The 18686-nt window shown below is 32.5% G+C and overlaps 2 protein-coding genes and 1 pseudogene across 2 annotated transcripts; 2 read left to right on the top strand and 1 right to left on the bottom strand.

The window, feature by feature from the left end:
• The first annotated feature begins 176 nt into the window (after positions 1 to 176).
• On the top strand, positions 177 to 2822 carry LOC127739653 (olee1-like protein). Its single transcript, XM_021128213.2, has 4 exons — positions 177 to 290; positions 466 to 582; positions 2160 to 2267; positions 2457 to 2822. Exons 1-4 carry the CDS (start codon positions 266 to 268, stop codon positions 2807 to 2809), a joined length of 603 nt encoding a protein of 200 aa, XP_020983872.2. The 5' UTR covers positions 177 to 265; the 3' UTR covers positions 2810 to 2822.
• Positions 2823 to 10379: 7557 nt separating this feature from the next.
• Positions 10380 to 11846, bottom strand: LOC107459507 (isocitrate dehydrogenase [NAD] catalytic subunit 5, mitochondrial-like; annotated as a pseudogene).
• A 2619-nt stretch (positions 11847 to 14465) lies between these two features.
• LOC107459803 (ubiquitin-conjugating enzyme E2 35) lies at positions 14466 to 17680 on the top strand. The gene is made up of 8 exons (XM_016078070.3): positions 14466 to 14658; positions 15067 to 15094; positions 15345 to 15431; positions 16262 to 16320; positions 16829 to 16870; positions 16946 to 17019; positions 17141 to 17238; positions 17337 to 17680. Exons 1-8 carry the CDS (start codon positions 14623 to 14625, stop codon positions 17372 to 17374), a joined length of 462 nt encoding a protein of 153 aa, XP_015933556.1. The 5' UTR covers positions 14466 to 14622; the 3' UTR covers positions 17375 to 17680.
• The last annotated feature ends 1006 nt before the right edge of the window (positions 17681 to 18686 follow it).

Below are 18686 nucleotides of genomic sequence, written 5' to 3' on the forward strand. Positions count from 1 at the left end.
ATCGGATCAATTATTGGTTTGATTCTGATAACTATGGTTCTAAGCTGATGATCAAGATAGCGACAATTTAGATGTGAACCGCTGCAAATTAATTTGTTGGATTTATATATTAAAGACACTCATCTTTGCGAATTCTCATCTTTTTTGCACGAACACAAACAGGAGCAAAGGCACGAATTACACTTCTGCGAGTCCTTGCCGCTGTGTAGCTTTCCTCGTCAATTCCAGTTGTTACGTCCTTTTTCTTGATGGGTCTATCATTGATATGCTCCCTCTTCCCTCAAACACTGGTTCTCGTTCTTAAATTTGCTCTCAAGTTTTTTGGTTCAGATTAATGTTATTAAAAAGTGCTCTCTTTTAATTTGGTTCAGTTTTATTTTTTCATTAACGATTCTAATTCTATCCTCTTTTTTTCTTGAAATAGTTTCAATTTACTCTTTTTTTTTTTTTTTTGCTCTTGCCAAGAACACAGGATAAAAATAGGTGAAGCAAAATCCAGTCCACCACAAGACACAATGATACCGCTGAGAAGATTTGCCGCCACAGCATGCTATACATCCAATTATGGATCTTTCTTATCTGGTATGTGTATTCTTTGTTCTTTCCATCTTTACTTTTTTTAATTTGGGGTAGAATAATTTTTTTTTAATTTTGATTCATTCTGAACTGTTATGTACTTGTGCCATTTATTATCTTCTTCTTCTTTACACCCCACATCTGGTTAGTGAATTTGATTATTGTTTTTTAATTTAAAATTTGAAAAATTAAATTGAATTAATTAAAATTTGAAATAAAAAATTTGAGTTATGAGTTGAGCAACCATATTGAATATTTACTTTGATTTTTAGATATTTGTGTCTTGTGCTATTATATTAATTTTTGCTCTGTCAAAATATATTTAGCAAGACTAAAAAGCTATATATGATTAATTATGCTAAATGTACATCAAAATTAATTACTAATATATATAAAATATAAGTTAGAATATAAAATACATATTAAAAATGAGTTAAATTAATAATAAAAGAAAATGTAAAAACAAGTGCAGTTATTTTTATGTAAGATCTGTTAAATAATTTGATATATTTGACTAAATTATTATTTAATAATTCTCAACTATTAACTTTACATGGAGACAATTGCACGTGAGTTTTCACAAAAAAAATTACAATCGGACCATAATACAAAAATACTATGCATATTCCAAAAGCAGTCTATCATATATTTGTGAATAAATAATACATATATTATTTAATTATTTTTAATATGTATCTTATCTTCTAATATATAATTTATACTAATAATTAATTTTAATAGCTGATTTTAATTTACACCTAATATAATTAACCTAATACAAAAGATGTATAAATATTGATAGTCTTTGGGTAGAAAACAGTTAACTAATAAATTAATTATAAAAGTGTTTGTTTCTTATTAGAATAGAACTTGAAGTGAAGTTTTTTTTTGTTATTCACCGTAAGAAAAAGTAAAGATAAGTTGCTCCGCACAACCTATTCAAAAAGATGTTTATTCGTATATACATTCAAAATGTACAGGGATATAAAAGAGAGAATAAAAATTATTATTTATAATTTTTTTCTTTTTTTTATTTTTTTTTGTACTTATTTTATATGCTATATATAGTTTCACTTTGTATACGAGTGTGAACCATTCAAAAAGAATAAATTTGATGGGAATAATACTATTTTTTTTCAAGTCTTTTTTTATTCAAATATATTTCGTAGGTCGTACTCTTTTTGTTTTTGATGGTATGATACTAATTTTGACAACTAAAACATCTCTAACAACAAATTAAACACGAAAATATATTTCTAAGAAAATATACCCACAGCTTAATAGTTTATAAGGTTAAATTGGATAGAGAGATGTGAGGCTTGGCTATAATATCTCTTAGTCATGATCCGCATAATTTTCTTTCAAATTTCCAAACAAAATAGTTACCACACAATCGTAGGAATCTAAAGACACGCTTCTATTATATAAAAGACCTAGTTTCGCAAACATCAAATGATTCTCAATAAGGTAACAAATAAAATCTATACCATACAAAGCATTAATCAAATAAAAAAAGTAAAATAAAATGACAAAACATTTTGCAATCGCCATTGTTCTTGTTGTTGCTTTTTGCTTCTCATCAGTATTGGCTGATGATAAGTCTAAAGAACCCACCTTTACCATCGAAGGAAAGATCTATTGCGATCCTTGCCGCGTCGAATTTGAGACAAGACTCAGCCACCCCTTGTCAGGTATGTAATTATTTTTTTTATTAAATTTAATTTTAATGTACTATCAATATATATCCGTATAAAATAATTTTACGTATATCTAATTATATAATGTTACATCAGCAAAAGTGACTATTTTTTACGCATCAAAATTAAACTCGCTTAAAATGTTTAAGAGTGATTCTAAATCTTAAATTGTAAACATATTAGACATAAAGGTGACATTGGAATGCAAGAAGATTGGTGACGAGAAGAACATAACATATACGGCGGAGACCCAAACAGACAAAAATGGATTCTACACGCTGGCGGTGATGGGAGACCACCAGGAGGAGATCTGCACGGTGCAGACGGAGAGAAGCAATCATCCGAAGTGCAAGGAGCCAATGAAGAGGATGGACGCAGATAGAGTGGTGCTCACCAAGAATGATGGCGTCAGCTCCTCAAGGCGCTTTGTGAACCCTCTTGGTTTCATGACTCGCAACATTGATGCTAGGTGTGTTAGCGTTGCCAAAGAGTTGGGTATGTGGGTAGGCGCGGAAGACCAACACGATGAAGCTTAGACTATATATTATGTCTTCTCCCCAATGAATGAATTATATATTATTATTCATTCACAAGAGAGCCACCTACCTCATTATTTCATTTTATTATTCTATAGTCAATTAAAATTTTGATTTGATTTGATTGACTTATTTATTAATATTAGAACAATGTTACATATTACCAATAAATTTTATCATTTTTGTAAATATTTAATTAATAATAATTTACATTTATATTTACAGAAATTTTACATATAAAAAATATATAATTTATATTTATATTTACTAAAATTTATACACATAAATTAATATCATTTATATTTATATTTTTTAAAATTTATATACATAAATTAATAAAATTTATTTATAAAAAATAATTTAGTATTTATACTAGTAAAATAATACAAAAAAAATATATTAAAAATCGTTGGCGAAAAAGTTTCTCTTAACCTTATTATATAAGATTATAAGAAATTAAACTTTTCTTATAACAAAAGCAAAATAATCAAATAGTAATTCGAAGGGAGTTATTATTATTCTTATTATCATTATCTCTTCTGATCTCTCTTAGTTTTTTACACGTGAAACTAAGTTGAATTCTTTCTATATAATCTGAAACAGAATAAATCATTAAATATTTCTATAAAATTGAGTAAATAGTGAAAACTATCCAAAAGTAGTTCCGATTCTGATCTTTTAGACAAATTAAAGTAATTCCTAATAAAATAAAGAAACAAATTAGTTCCTATCTTAAAAATCAATCCTCAATATTTCTATATAAAATTGAGGAATTTTAGGGCAGTTTGCGAAAGAATTTTGAGGGATCATATAATGGGAGTAGGTTCATTGCTTGCTTCAATAATGCTAATCTTGGTTGCTGATTGATACCATCAACCGAGCTTTGGACTATTTTGTTTGGTTTAGATTTGGTGCTAAGAATGGATTTTTATGAGGTCGAAAATTAAGGTGGATTTTGCTGTAGCTGTTCGACTATGTTTGCAGGCGAATTGTACTCAAGACCACTCGAGGCAGCTATTAAGAGATGTTCTAGTGGACTTCGCAATGGATTTTCCATCACAGGTATAACGAGGTAAATACTTGTACAAATAAGCTTGCATTTTTTATTAGAATTCTGCTAGAAAGATAATGAGGAATCTTGACAATGTGAATAATGGGTTAGATGTTTAGTCCAATAAAAATAAAAAATAAAAATTATTCCACAAATTATCCTAAATACAAAAAATCATTCAATTATTTCACAAAAATAACCATCAAAACCCTAAATTACAAACACTTTTACCCTAATTTCCTCTTCCTCCCTAGTCGGCAACCACCCCCACATTTATCATAACCATCCTACTTCACCGGCATCCGAGACACCCTTACCGTCCGTCGCCGTTGACCATAGTCTAGCTCGCTCTCTCGTGCGCACGGCGCATCTCTCTCCGTCGCAGGCAGCCAACAGCGCGGACGAACATCGAGGCAGGCCGTGGTCCTCCTCGTCGCGCGTCCCTGTTGCCCAGCTCACCTCTCGCCCCCGCGCCGATACTCAACCTGGGGTCGCGTTTTGCCATCGCTGCCTCTCGCGTTCCACACTGTCGTGCTCGTCACCCTCGTTACTACTACGCCACCCATCCCCAGCCGTCATTGATATGTTACCGTAGGGACACCAACTCGCAGCCAAGCTTGTTCTTCCATTGATGGTACGAGCGAACCCATTACCCCCAAAATCCCCGAATCAGCAGAGCTTTCCACCGTCATTGTTCCATCCAAAGGTTAGTTGATGAATTTGGTTTAACTCATAACTAGATGTTCATGCAATGGATTTAGCTAAGTTACTTGATTGTTATGCTTTTGTACACCTTGATTAGAATTTGAAAGTATTGTCTCGAAGTGAACAGCTAGTTGCCGTTGTTGCTTGTATTGGTTTTTATTTTAGCGTGGAAATTAAAATCTTGTAGAATTTCGATTTAGTTAGTACAGTCATTTTGGTATGCTGTTTGGACTTTTGAATGCAACGTTACTTAAATTCGTTGACTATAGTCTACCTTTGTTTGAAATAAGATGGATGGTTACTCTATTAGGTATCCGGATGGTTGGGTTTATTCTAGTGATTGTTGTTTGTTTTCGCTATATAATTGATTTATTTGCATCAGATACTATATGAATTATGCATTTATTGAACACTTCAGCACATGTAAACCCCGCTAAAATCGGTAAATAATTAGTCAATAAATTAAATTTTAATTAGGAAAATTAAATATGCAAAACTAATACCAAAATAGGATAGAGCTCTTCAAAACAAGAATTTCGACACTAATTTCAAAGAATTTAGCCCAAGATTGAGCCAAACAGACCGAACCAATTGAACCGGCCCTGAACCGGGCCTGTGGGCGCAATATATATAATCATCATTTCAGCCACTTTCCATTATTTGTTTCCCTTCCAGCGCCGAGAAGAGAGATTGAAGAAAAGCAAAGCCACCAAAACCTAAACCTTTATCAATTTTCAATTCATCATAACTTTCGATCCGGAGCTCCGATTGACGAGCCGTTTGCGGCCACGCGTTTGTCTTGGAGTCTTCTTCAATTCTATCTGAATAAAGTGGTAAGTTTTTCAACAATTTATTCCCAGTTCTCTGTGCTCCTTTTCTACACAAAAATTATTGAGGTTTTGAGTGATTTTGATAATTTTGGTGGTTTAGGTGCAAACTAAAATTGGATAATTATTGGGTTGCACTCCAATCATCAATGGGTACGGTAAGAATAACCTAAACCCTAGCCAATTTTTTATTTTTTGATGAAAAATATGAACTTGGATATATATGTGAATTAGGGGTGAATTGAGTCATATATATATTCATTGGAATTGAGTTGGGAGTGCTTGGAGGCTTATTGGTGATCAAAGCCTGTTTTGGGGCTGTTTTAATTAAGCTTGGAGGGGCTGTGATTTGTGTTGTGAGGCTGCCTTGAGTGAAACTAAGTGATCGGTCAAGGTATGATTTAAATTTCGCACGTTTAATATTTACGGGTGCTGTGAAAACTTAGGTTAGAGAAACCATAGGATAAGTTGAATTGTTAATTGCATTTAATGAGTAGTTTTGTAATGTTGTTGAAATGAGTCGTTGATGAACATATATTGAAATTATGAGGTATTGTAGTTATTAATTTTATGCTCTTTGACTTGCTTATAATAGGTTGTGTTGATGTTGATATGTTGATGGATTATGGTTGGTGTTTATTAATAAAGAGTTGTTATGTGAAGCTGATGGATTAATGTGTTTGAAGGGCTGATTTATGTTAATGGCATTTAATTAGTATATGTTGATGGAAGATTGATAAATACATGATGAAGGTTGGTATAGGTGAAAAGTTGATATAAACAAATGAAGGGTCATTGATGTATGAAGTAAATGTGGATAATTATTAATGATCAAGATTTGTTGAGTTGGTTAAAGGTTATAGTGGCAATGGTTGTTGATGAATTGAGTTGATATGGTAGTATAATGCAAGTTTTAATGGTAAGAAGCTTAAGTTGATGAAAATGAGTTTTGATTGGGAATTGGTTAAAAACCAATTTTTGATGAACTTTAGAAGTCCATAATTTATTCCACAAATTTTTATTTGAGTTGTGATTTGTTGCAAATAAAAGATGGTTTTAAGAGCTTTTGATTGATATCAACTTTGTTGAAAACGGAATTTTGCAGAGAAAGTTATGGACGTTGCAAGTTTAGTGTTTAAATCTGTGTTCAGGATGGCCAAAACTGGTTTGCTGCAAGCTTTCTGGGCATTCTGCCCATTTTTGAAAAACGCCCACCCACGCGTACGCGTAGATTACGCGTACGCGTGGCATGGAATTTTGGCGACACATGCGCGAGGGGCATGCGTACGCATGACTTGATGTACGCTCCACGCGTGCGCGTGGCCTACGCGTACGCGTGGATGTTGCCTGCTGCAAAAACTGGGTTTGACTGTTTTTAAACCAATTTTTCACTTCTAAACCTCCATTTTCTTTCTTTTAGACTTAAGGTATAGTGTTAAGTCCAGTAGCTATTTGAAAATAGGAAAATAAGGTAACTTAGAGGTGAAGTAAAGTCGAAAAGGTGGTGATTTATGTGTGAGAAGGCAGGTGGTACATATATATATCCCAAGAGATGGTGGAAGGTGAGGATCCCATTCTCTATTCTTCCTGGTATCGTAAAATCGCCCCCAACAAGATGGTGGGAGGTTAGGATCCCCTCCTTTGTTCCTCCTGGGCATATGAGAACGTACATCTTGGGTAAAGACAAGAGTTCTGGTTTCGCCCCACTTGCTCCATGTTGGTTAGTATAGAGGCTCCTCGGGCAGACGCAAGAATTGTGGTTCTGCCCCACTTGCTCTGGGTTATGATGAGTTATGTATAAAGGTGCAATGACATGATGAGTAAGTAATGAATGATTATGAAATGTTAATGATGATATCTGAGATACGAGTTTCCCTGGGAAAGAACCGTGGCTTGCCACCACGTGTTCCAGGTTGAATCTCGACACTCTGTTGACCCTACGTCGTAAGGGTGACCGGGCACGTATAAATTCCCAAGTATGGATAGCCCCAATTGAGTGATTATACGATGAATGAATGTGAACTCTATGCATAGACTCTTGGGGATGCGCGACGGGGGACAGTATAAGGTTTTCGGACTTGTCGGGTTAGCTGGATAACCGACAGATGGGCTCCATCAGCCATAGGACAGTCATGTATCATATGCATTTGTTTGTTTTGATTGCTATGCATTACTTGGGTTTGCCTAATTGATACATATCATCTGCTACCTGTTATACTTGCTATTTGTACTATTTGCTCATTACTTGTGCGTGAAATTGTTTGGTTGCTTGTTTCTGTTGCATTATGGATGATGGAGGAATAGAGGAGATGGAGAAATAGTTTGGTGTTAGGTTAGGATTAAACTTGAGTAAGTTAGGTAGATTTAGAATACCTATTCCTGTTTATGGCTTCTGTTTAGTACTTAAGTTGGATAATTGAATAACGGAGTTCTAGGATTACCTATGGCATTCTCAGGACCTTATTTATTATACGCGTGGTACTTTTACCATGCTGAGAACCTTCAGTTCTCATTCCATACTGTGTTGTTGTTTTTCATATGCAGGTTGAGAGGCTCCTCGCTAGGCGTCTGGATCCTGGGAAGCGAAGTAGTCCTTGGGTGTATTTTGGATTTCTGTTTGTATATATGTAAATATGTATTTAGCTTACTCTCCAAATAACTTATGTATGCTGCTCCTCTTAGAGGTTGAAGGAGAGATAGGAGTTCACTTTGGTATTTTGGTGTATTTTGAGAATACTTATGTATGTTTATATGTGTGTGTGTATATATATATATATATATATATACACTTTCTTTTAGGTTTCTTAACACGCAAGTAATTCAGTTCCTCGAGCGTTACGCTTTTCATTTTGCGAATTTGTTTTACCCGTTTTTCAAGTCTCCTAGTTGAGTATCCTTTTCCTTATTATTATTATTATTATTATTAGTATATATATATATACTTTTAGAAGTCGTAATACCATACTATCTCAGTCTTATGACTTAAGCATAAGATTAAGTATAGTCGGGTGTTACAGCACACATTTACTCGAGCACATATTGCTGTTTGTTTTTTTTTAAATTTCTTAGATTGGTAATTGAAACCTTTTAAATTGCTTAGGTTGGATACTCGTAATTTTTTCAAGACAAAAAGAAATGTAGAATTCTTCTCAGTTTTAATAGTGGATAACAAGTGCAGATGTTCAATTGACATGCAATGTGTATTAGTTGATTTCTTGATGTTCCCCCTATTGAGTTCATGTAAATGAAATAGTGGTTGACAATGGTTTTAATGTTGCTATTAACAACATATTGCTACATGGTCGTCGCTTTGGCCAGAAAATTTGTTATTAAGAAATGCTCGTGTCAACTTAGTTGAGTTCATGTTGTTCTTGGTTTTTCTTGCTTGATTTAGATGAGTTGTTGGTTAAAAAACTACTTTAATAGTTGATTGAAACTTATCATGGTTGCACAAGAATAAACCTAATTCTATATGTTTCACAATTTGGCTTGGGTATTCTTTATTTAAAAAAAAAGAAAAGAAACAACTCAGCCTGCCATTTGTTAAATTGATAACTTAGATAGTGTGCAAGGATGTTTGATTGGAATGTTATTTACATACTTGTTCCTCTTTTAAACAATTTGATATGACGGATACTATATTACTTTACTTGTTGAAAATATACGGATGTTTAGTTTACTATGTATTTGGATAGTTGAATTCCTTTAATAAATGGATGTTTAATTTGATTACGTACTTGGTCTTTTGTTCTTATAATTTTCAAAAGTTAAAGCAGAAACTGAAGTTGAAGGGAAGATAGAAAAATTAAAAAATGATGATCACAAAGACCTTGTTGACGATGGGTGGGATATTTTTGAGTGGTAGTTATGTTAAGTATTTTGCTTATATCTTCTATTTCAAATATGAATAGCAGTAGTAGATAGTAGTAAATAGCTATTAACTTAAAAGGTTTATCGCTTTAATCTTTCTACAATTTTGTAGAGAAAACATAATACAGTGGATTTTTTTATACCCAATTTCTTCCTTTTGGTTATCAAATGTATTGCAATCAATTTATATTTTTTGTTTATTATCTTACTGAACATATATGGCAGGAATTGAAAAGTTTTTAACTATCAAATTAATACTAATTAAAAAGGAAAAGAAAAATATGATGTGCTTAATTTTTTCAAAATATGGTGAAATATAATTGGTCAATAACAATACATTTCTTGATAAATGAAGATTAGAACATTATTGATTTGAAGAAGAAATAATGAGCACATATGATAAAGTGTACTAATGAGATTGAGATAACATATATTTTATAATTTATTAATTTATATTTTAAGAAAATGACTAACTTAAATAAGATCAAGCGTGTTAGTAAAATTTCAGTTTATAATAGACACCATGTTCACAATATTTTTTAACAAAATCTTTTAATTAGAAAAAATTATGTTAAGTCTAATCCAAATCAAATAAACATCTTAATTACAATAAAAATAACCATCAGCCTACCTAGTAAAATGAACATCCGGCCTATTTTAGTTTCTCTTTTAATTTGTTTGTTTATATCAACACAACAGGGTAATAAATTATACTACGAATGATATATCCAAAATAATCATTCACTTTAGAATGGAAAGAACTATCCGCTATCATAGTAAAATAAACATTCGTCTTAGTTTAAATGGCTTAAAATATAGTACATAATGCATCCCAATCATTGATGAGAAAAAGAAAAATCAATGAATAAGAGCAATATAAACAGCAAGAATGCTTATTGTATTAATCAATTACATGAATACAAGAACATTACATTACTATGCAAGTCTACTTGTAGCAATACATAAGTAAATTATTCTTTGTATATTATCGTGCATTATTAACCAAGAACAACACTATTCTAAAACTAACATAATAGAGTCATATTCAATTTGTAGTTCAGTAATAAGAGGATATTCCCTTGTTAATAAGAATTCATTTCCTACTCAAGAGCATAATTTAGAGATGATCAATAATTGTATTGGTGAATTTGGTTGTCTTTGCTTTGCCTCTAAGATCAGTAGTTCGGTACTTCCCTTCTGCAATTGTGTTGAGGATGGCATTTTGAATTTGGTCCGCTTTGTCATGAAGATTCAAATGGCACAATATTAAAACACCATTCAGCAGTAAAGCAGTTGGATTTGCAAAATTCTACACAAGCACAAAGTTTCATAGGTTAGAACATGTTTGTGACCACTATCACTGAAGTAAATTGACAATAATTATTATTCACAATTTTGTTTTTCAAAGAACGAGAAGATCAAATTAGTTTTATGAAATTACAGAGGGTAAACTAATATTGAACACCTTCATGAAACATGCATTCAAATCCCATATTCTGTAATAAGTTGATGATAAGGTGAACCGATCGGCAAGGAAGCCTTGCTTCAGCTTTCAAGCTTCACCTCCATTCTCACGAGTTGGATCCGAGATAACAGATAATATAAGGTTGAGAAAGAACTTTGCAGCTTACCTTTCTAGCAATATCAGGTGTTGAACCATGTACAACCTCAATTAGTGCAATACCTCTCTCACCAATCTTGAAGCTGAAACATGTATAAAATGATGTCAGATGATAAGATTGTAGTTTTTAGAATTTGTTGACTAAAGTGAAAAATTTACCTTATTGTCAAACCCAAACCCCCCAACCAAGCCAGCACAAAGGTCACTAATAATATTACTATAAAGGTTTGACATCACTAGACAGCAAAAAGAGCAGGATTTTTCACAAGCTGTAGATTATAAAAATGAATGAGAGTAATTTCATTTTCAATACTCAAAATGAGTTTCCAAATACAATTGCACTCTAAATCCAAGTTCACAAATGTACCATCATGCAGCAATTATCAATGACAATTTTCTCATACTTTATCTCAGGGTACTCCTCTGCAACCTCATGACTTCCCTAAAACAAATTTCAAAAATAGAAGGTTACTATTAGATTCACAAATAAAATAAGATAGGTATTTATAGGTAATTGGAAGGTAATGATAAACCTTGAGGAAAAGACCTTCAGTCTTCTGCATAACGTTAGCCTTGTGAATAGCAGATATCTGCGAGGACGACGCAAGCGCCTTCTTCGTTGTGGCTGCAGGGACGTCACAAGTGTTCGTGAACAGCGGTGGCTGTGGCTGATTCTATCATAGAGGAGGGGCGAGTGGTGGACGAACGATGGTGCAAGAGTGGGAATCGTGTCCACGACTTCGCATTTTCCCCTTCCACGAGACTAAAAGCAATTGGCAAGATGTTGGAGTTTCCATCTTGCGCGATGGCTAGGAGCAAAGTCCCGTCATACTTGCCATACAGATGAGTACCGTCTATGCTGACTAAAGGCTTGCAATGTCGGAAGGCTTCAACACAAGGAGGAAATGTCCAAAAAAGACGATGAAAGTACATGGTGGAATCATTCGAATCATCCTCTCGCATCGCATTTTCAACCCGATCCGGTTTCCCTCACATCCAACATCTGGAATTGGACGGGCTGAAAAAACTACCCCAATTGCACCAGCTGGACGATTAGCCAACAAATAATCAGGTGCAATGACAGGCATCGAGGTAGAAGCACCCCCATCGTAGTCGATTGAGGATTCGGCGCTGATGCCCCAGAACTATTGATGCCATGTTCTAACTTCGCCAACAACTCGTGTATCCTCACTTCCGGAAAACTCTGATGACAATGAAATAACACTTGCATATCTTCATCGGATCCTATCACAAATGTTTCATATTTTATGCCGGTTGACACAACCGCAATATGAATCTTATAGAACAGCTTCTTCACTAACTTTATGCCGCACACGCCCAACTTCTGCAATATATTGGTTTCAGATCTAACAGTATATTAGATGACCTGATAAAAACACTCAGTGGTACTCTATCGGTAAACTTTACACCGTGACTTTTACTCTTTCTAATTTTTTCAGAGCAATGCACTAACACTAAAAAGCTCTCCTCACTCTTCATTCTAAAGTTTTCAATGTAAATGACATACTACACAAATGGCTGGGTATATATAGGCATTTTCAAAGCTGCTACGCCCTTCATAAACCGATACAGAGTCTCGCGGATTACCCTTGCAGCTTATCTCTTCATAAACCATTACAGAGTGTAGCGGTTTATGCTGTTTTAGGCTCTGAACGTAAATCGTGACATGGGGTAGCAGTTTACGTGTTAATGGAATCCATGCCAGGGTGTCACGATTTACATACAAATAGGAAAGTTGCAATTGCGTCTGCTGTTTTATAATGTTGTAATCTGATAAACATTCTTTCAAATTGTTTTATTTGCGTAAATTGCCCTAAAAAGAAAATGGATATTTTTATTTTCATTTTAGTAATGTTATTTTTTTATAAATTTATACAAATATAAAATACACAAAATATTATATATATAGAGAGATTTTTTAAAATAAATAATTTAAATATTTTATTTACGAATATAGGTAATTTGAATACAGTTTACTAATTTGTGTATTATTATTTATCTCGTTTACAATATAAGCGATTTAAGTATGACTATATTTCGTTTACAATTTAAGCGAAATAAGACACAAAATTTAAACCTATAAAATGGGTGCAAGCAGGATGCCTAAAAAGGTACATGTTAAGCATATATATCTCGTTTATACTGTATACAAGATATAAAGAAAGGTAATTCGAGCACAATATAAACAAGATCATTTACATTGTAACTGAGATATAGTAAGACAAAATTTTATCAGCTATGTAAGAAGCTACAAATAATAGCCTACCTCACAAATATTTCAATCTTTCTTCTTCATTTTTTAAAGTTTAGTAAAAACGTCTAGTAGTGAATATATCTTTACGAGTGTCTATCCCAATTTTCACATAAAAAATATTAATGAAAGGATTGTATTTAAATTATATATCTGAGTTAAAGGGTCTAATCTCAACAAATATGAATGCTAATAGAACAAAAGGGTTAAAAGAGTTAGATATAAATTATTAGTATCGATGAGAGAATTTGTTTAAAAATAAAACATTTACATTAAATCTTTAAAAAATTTCTAAAATTCATTAATAGTAAATTTAATTCTTAAAAATAAATAAAAATAATTACAAAACTAAACTATAAAATAAGATAAATTATCCTAGTATACATATTAAATTAAAATTTATTAAAGAAATAGTTCAAATGTTTACATGTTGCTATGGATTTTTTTTAAATAAAACATTTAAAATACTTCTTTAAAAAATCCTAATATTCATTAATAGTAAAACAAGTTCTTAAAAATAGATATCAACAGCTACAAAACAAGACCTACATTATATTTGTATCACACCAATCACTCTAGTCATCATATATATTATAATAAAACTAATCAAAATTACTCTAACAATATATTTTTTAAGTAAATATCTCATCTGATCTCTGAAATTATCTGGAAAGGACAATGAGGTCCTAAAAAAAATATTCAATCCAGCTCCTGATATTTTTCTTTTAGAACCGATTAGATCATGTACCAAAAAAATAACATTGATTTTTTTTAGCACAGAAGCTAATCAGTCCCATAAAAATAAAAATCAGGAGTCGAATTAGATTTTTTTTTTTAAATCTCGTTGCTTTTTGAGCTAATCGGCAGAAACCGTTTTAAATTTTTCTCTATATTTTTTTATTAAAAAAATAACAATACTAATCTCAAAATTTATTACTCCAACTTGACGATATCTTTCGACTGTGCATCCCACAAAATAAAAAAAAAAATTAAGAGGGAGAATAAAGTGCATATATGGGTGCCATTTGCCATTATTTCATTTACGGTGTTAACGATTTAACTAAAGGCATATCTCATTTATAACATAAGCTCTATTATATTCATAGTTAAATCGTTACATTATAAATAAAATAAATAACAGTACACAAAATGATAAATTATGTCTAAATTATTTATACGATAAATAAAATATTTAAATTATTTATTTAAAAAAATCATCTATAAAGTGATATTATGGAAAAAAAAAGTAAAAAATGACAATATTATCAATTTATCGTCCATATAAAATACGTGGAGAATAAAATCCATCTCGTGGAGCTCCCTTTTAGTGTTAGTGGGAGAAAGCACTCTCTCTCTCTCTGTCTCTCTCTCTAATTTCTTTTTTCTTTGTGTGTTCCTCTCTGTCTCTCTTTCTTTTTCTCCGAGACTCAAAACCCTATTGCGTGTTTTGCAATCGACCCTCCAAAAATGGCGAACAGCAACCTCCCTCGAAGAATCATCAAGGTTCGTACCCGTTATCTCTTTTAGATCCCCACTTCAATTTCTCTGATCCATAAAAATACCTCAATATTCTTGAAAACCCTGTCATTCGTGACCCATGAACCTGATTGAACCACCAACTACATCATCTGTTCTGGGCTAAGATCAAATCCCTTCCTTTTTCACCTTACGTAGCTCAACTTCAGTGATGATGACCACAAAAAGAAAAAAGAATTATGAAACTTTGGAAGTGTTCAATGGTGAATTGGGGTTTCAATTACGAAAGCCCTTTTTTTTTTCCTTCTGATCTTAGCTTGAATCGAATTTTAGTTCGGACTCTTTCTTCTTCATTTTTTCCCTTAAGATTTTAGTTATTAAATTTTTGTGGATTGTTTTGATCACTCTCTCTCTCTGGCTCTTTGATCTCAACAGGAAACGCAGCGTTTGCTCAGTGAGCCAGGTAACTTCTCATTTCTCAGCTCCATTATCGTGGTTGCATGCATAATTTGAAGTTTCCCCTCTTGTGTGTAGTGATTTGAAAGCTCTTACCCTAAGTTAAATTGGTAGTACTTGTTTAATTTGTATGATGGTGTGAGTTGAACGTTACCTTGGTGATAGTGATCTGTTCAAGGTTTTATATAATTATTTGTTGTTATGTTCTGCTAAAGTTTATACCTGTTGGCTTATTTTGTTTTGATCTGGTGATGCAGCACCTGGAATTAGTGCTTCGCCTTCGGAAGACAACATGCGATATTTCAATGTGATGATCCTTGGCCCTACTCAGTCACCCTATGAAGGTAGTATAATGAGCCTAGCAGCATCCTTTGTGCCTTATATTGCATAAGATTCTGTTGTGTTTGATAGAAATGTCTATTTGATCCGGATGTTATTATGTATTCATTTGAGTTTGACTAGAATTAATCAATTATGTTTTCCATTGTGCAACCAAATATAACTTAGTTGTGCTTTGAAAGAAATCTTGTTCCATTTTTGTCCATGAAATTTCTTTCATATTACTCTCAATATATATGTATATTGGTAGAATGGTAACTGTCCTATTCTATATGTGGCCTACTTAATGAAAGGATGTTGGTTATTTGAATGATGAGGTGGAATTTGATGCTACCCATTATAGCGTTATTTGAATAATGAGCATACATTGTAAATTTTGTGCATCTGTCTTGTTTTATTAACTTATATTTAGGTCATTTTCTACACCTGTGTTTCTGACTATTTAGGCCTTATTTTGATGATCGCAGTTTTCCGTTATGTTTATCAATAAGCTGATTGTTTTTCGGACTGTTGACATTATATGCCATACCTATGAATAGTCAATTTCCATAGGTTGTGAATCTCATCTCATGAATAAACTGCTTTATGTTTTATTTCTGGCTGCTTGCGCTGAGTCACATATTTAGAACAAGTTAAAATAGCAACCTTCTTTATAAATCTTATTTTGATGACCAAACAAAATTCAATGTTATCCATCTTTCTTTTTAATCAGTCTTCTCAAGTTATAGTTTCGGTTAACCAGTTCCAACTGGATTGTTTGATGAGCTTATTTCTTTGTAAAATACTAGCATCCTTTAACCAACTGATATGCTACCCTATTGTTTGTATTTATTAGGTGGAGTTTTCAAGTTAGAACTATTTTTGCCAGAAGAATATCCAATGGCTGCTCCAAAGGTACTCAATTTATTAATTGCTTTTTTGCTTTTCTATTTTTGTACTATTGTTTTCATGTTTAGTTTCTGCTGAATGGTCACTCACCAAAAAGAAACGATAATGCAAACTATATTTATCAGCTGTATTTAGTTTTAAGATTTTTACCTTTGAAGAACATGGCTTTTGAATAAGACCCTAAAGAAATGCAATTACTTGAATGATCTTATGCTCCATTCTCTGTCTTTTTCTTCATCCTGCTCCTTGTTGAAACTGCAATAATAACTTGGAAACATTCTTGAATACAATGTTGATGAACACGAATTCCTTTCTCCATGAAGTGGAATGTTGATTTCCTATATGGTCTGAGATAAATACACCACTAAGGTGATTTAATTATACCCATTAATCTGAGTTGTATGGTTTTGCAGTTTTTCCTTTGAATTTATTTACTTGCTACTTAAGGTTTAATTCATAGGAGAATGGTACATAGGGTCTGTCTAATCATTCCTAACTGAATTGCTTTGTCTAGGTTCGGTTTCTAACAAAAATATATCATCCAAACATTGATAAGGTACACTTTCCTTCCATAACATGTCCATTTCTTCTGTAATTACTTATTTTTCTTACAGGTTCATGTTTAATGCAGCTTGGCAGGATATGTCTTGATATTCTGAAAGATAAGTGGAGCCCTGCCCTTCAGATACGCACTGTACTCTTGAGGTATTCATCTTGTAGAATGGTCGATACACATATTGATAGACATTATTAGGGCGAGGAAAATGTGAAAAAAATCGGGGGGAAATGTTACTGATAATTTTCAATTTTGTTGCCACTTTTATAGTATCCAGGCTCTGTTGAGTGCACCAAACCCAGATGATCCACTATCTGAGAACATTGCCAAGCATTGGAAAAGTAATGAGGCCGAGGCTGTTGAAACTGGTATTCTTTCTTTCTTTTCCCTCACTTGTCTGATTATCAGTATCCAACATGCTATATGCATGTAAAATCTATTAAGACTATTATATTCTACTCTGCAGCGAAGGAATGGACTCGATTATATGCTAGCGGTGCATGATTTACGTGGTGGAGACTTTCAGGCTGAAATAACAATAGTGCAAGTGTAATGGTAGTAACTGCAAATTTGAAATGGGAACGCGGAGGAATTGATGTCTGAACTTATTTTGGAGTTGATGTTCCTCATACATAGTTTCCAGTTACCTGTTAATTGCTTTCTTCCCCGGGTGGAAGCCTTTATCTTGGAGCTTGTATTAATATAAATGTGATCTTTTTATCTGCCAAAATTAAGAACACACTCCCAACTTCAACTGTTAAGTAATTTGGAATTGTTAAAGTCAAAATCAAAATCGAAACTTTTAAATAAGCTGTTGTTGGGTTTCACTCAATATCTCTGCATTTATGTCCGTAAATATGTGACAGCGATGTCAAGTAGTGTCTTGAAGGCCGAAGGGAAGACACATTTGAATCAGAAGGAAGATAGAAACTTTAGCTTTTGAAAGTATTGGAAAGATAGTACAAGAGTGTTGGATAAGGGGCTGAGTGAGTTTTATTACTTAGATTACATTCACGTGGTTATTTTCTGTTAGACAACTTGGGTTGATAATGTTTGGGTTATATTCTATAATTCTAATATTAAGTTTAATATTGTTAAAATCGCTTGACTTTTAAAAGTTTTGGAGCTCTAAAGAATTAAGGGTGCGTGGGGCTTATGTTTTTATATTTTTTTATTTTTAATATTTTAGATTTTTAAGATTTTATGAAAAAAGAAAAAAAAGCAAAATAAAATTTTATTATTTATTTTGATTTTATAAAATTCTAAGAAAAACATTGAAAATGAAAATACGAACTGAACGTTCGCTAAGTTTGTCAAAGAGTAGGTGTAATTGCTGATTTTTAAAGGTTTAACTAATTTGGAAGTCTCTATAGTTTTAAAAAATTTGTAAACACATTTTATTGAGTTGTTGTGTCGCTTATCAGATATACTTTGGACATTTATCAGATATATTTTGGACATGCTAGTGATTGATACTTGTTTGTTTTGGATATGACAAGGATTGATACTTATTCGTTTGTTTTGGATAGGACACTCGTGATACTTATTCAAATTCGATCATACTTGGACATACTTAAATATCATCACGTGTTAGTATATTTAACTTTATTCTTATTTTATATTTTAATATCAATAAAATATTAAAATATCATTGTAATTTATTTAAAAAATATTTTATATTTTGTATATATGCCTTGTCTCTGTGTCTTATAAGATTTTAAAAGTTGTGTATTCGACTGTCCGTGTGTCCTATATTGTATTCATGTATTGTGTCTCGTATCCATGTCAATGTCTGTCCTTTTTATTTTTTTTTATG

This window comes from Arachis duranensis, chromosome 7 (assembly GCF_000817695.3).
Source record: "Arachis duranensis cultivar V14167 chromosome 7, aradu.V14167.gnm2.J7QH, whole genome shotgun sequence".
NCBI lineage: Eukaryota > Viridiplantae > Streptophyta > Magnoliopsida > Fabales > Fabaceae > Arachis > Arachis duranensis.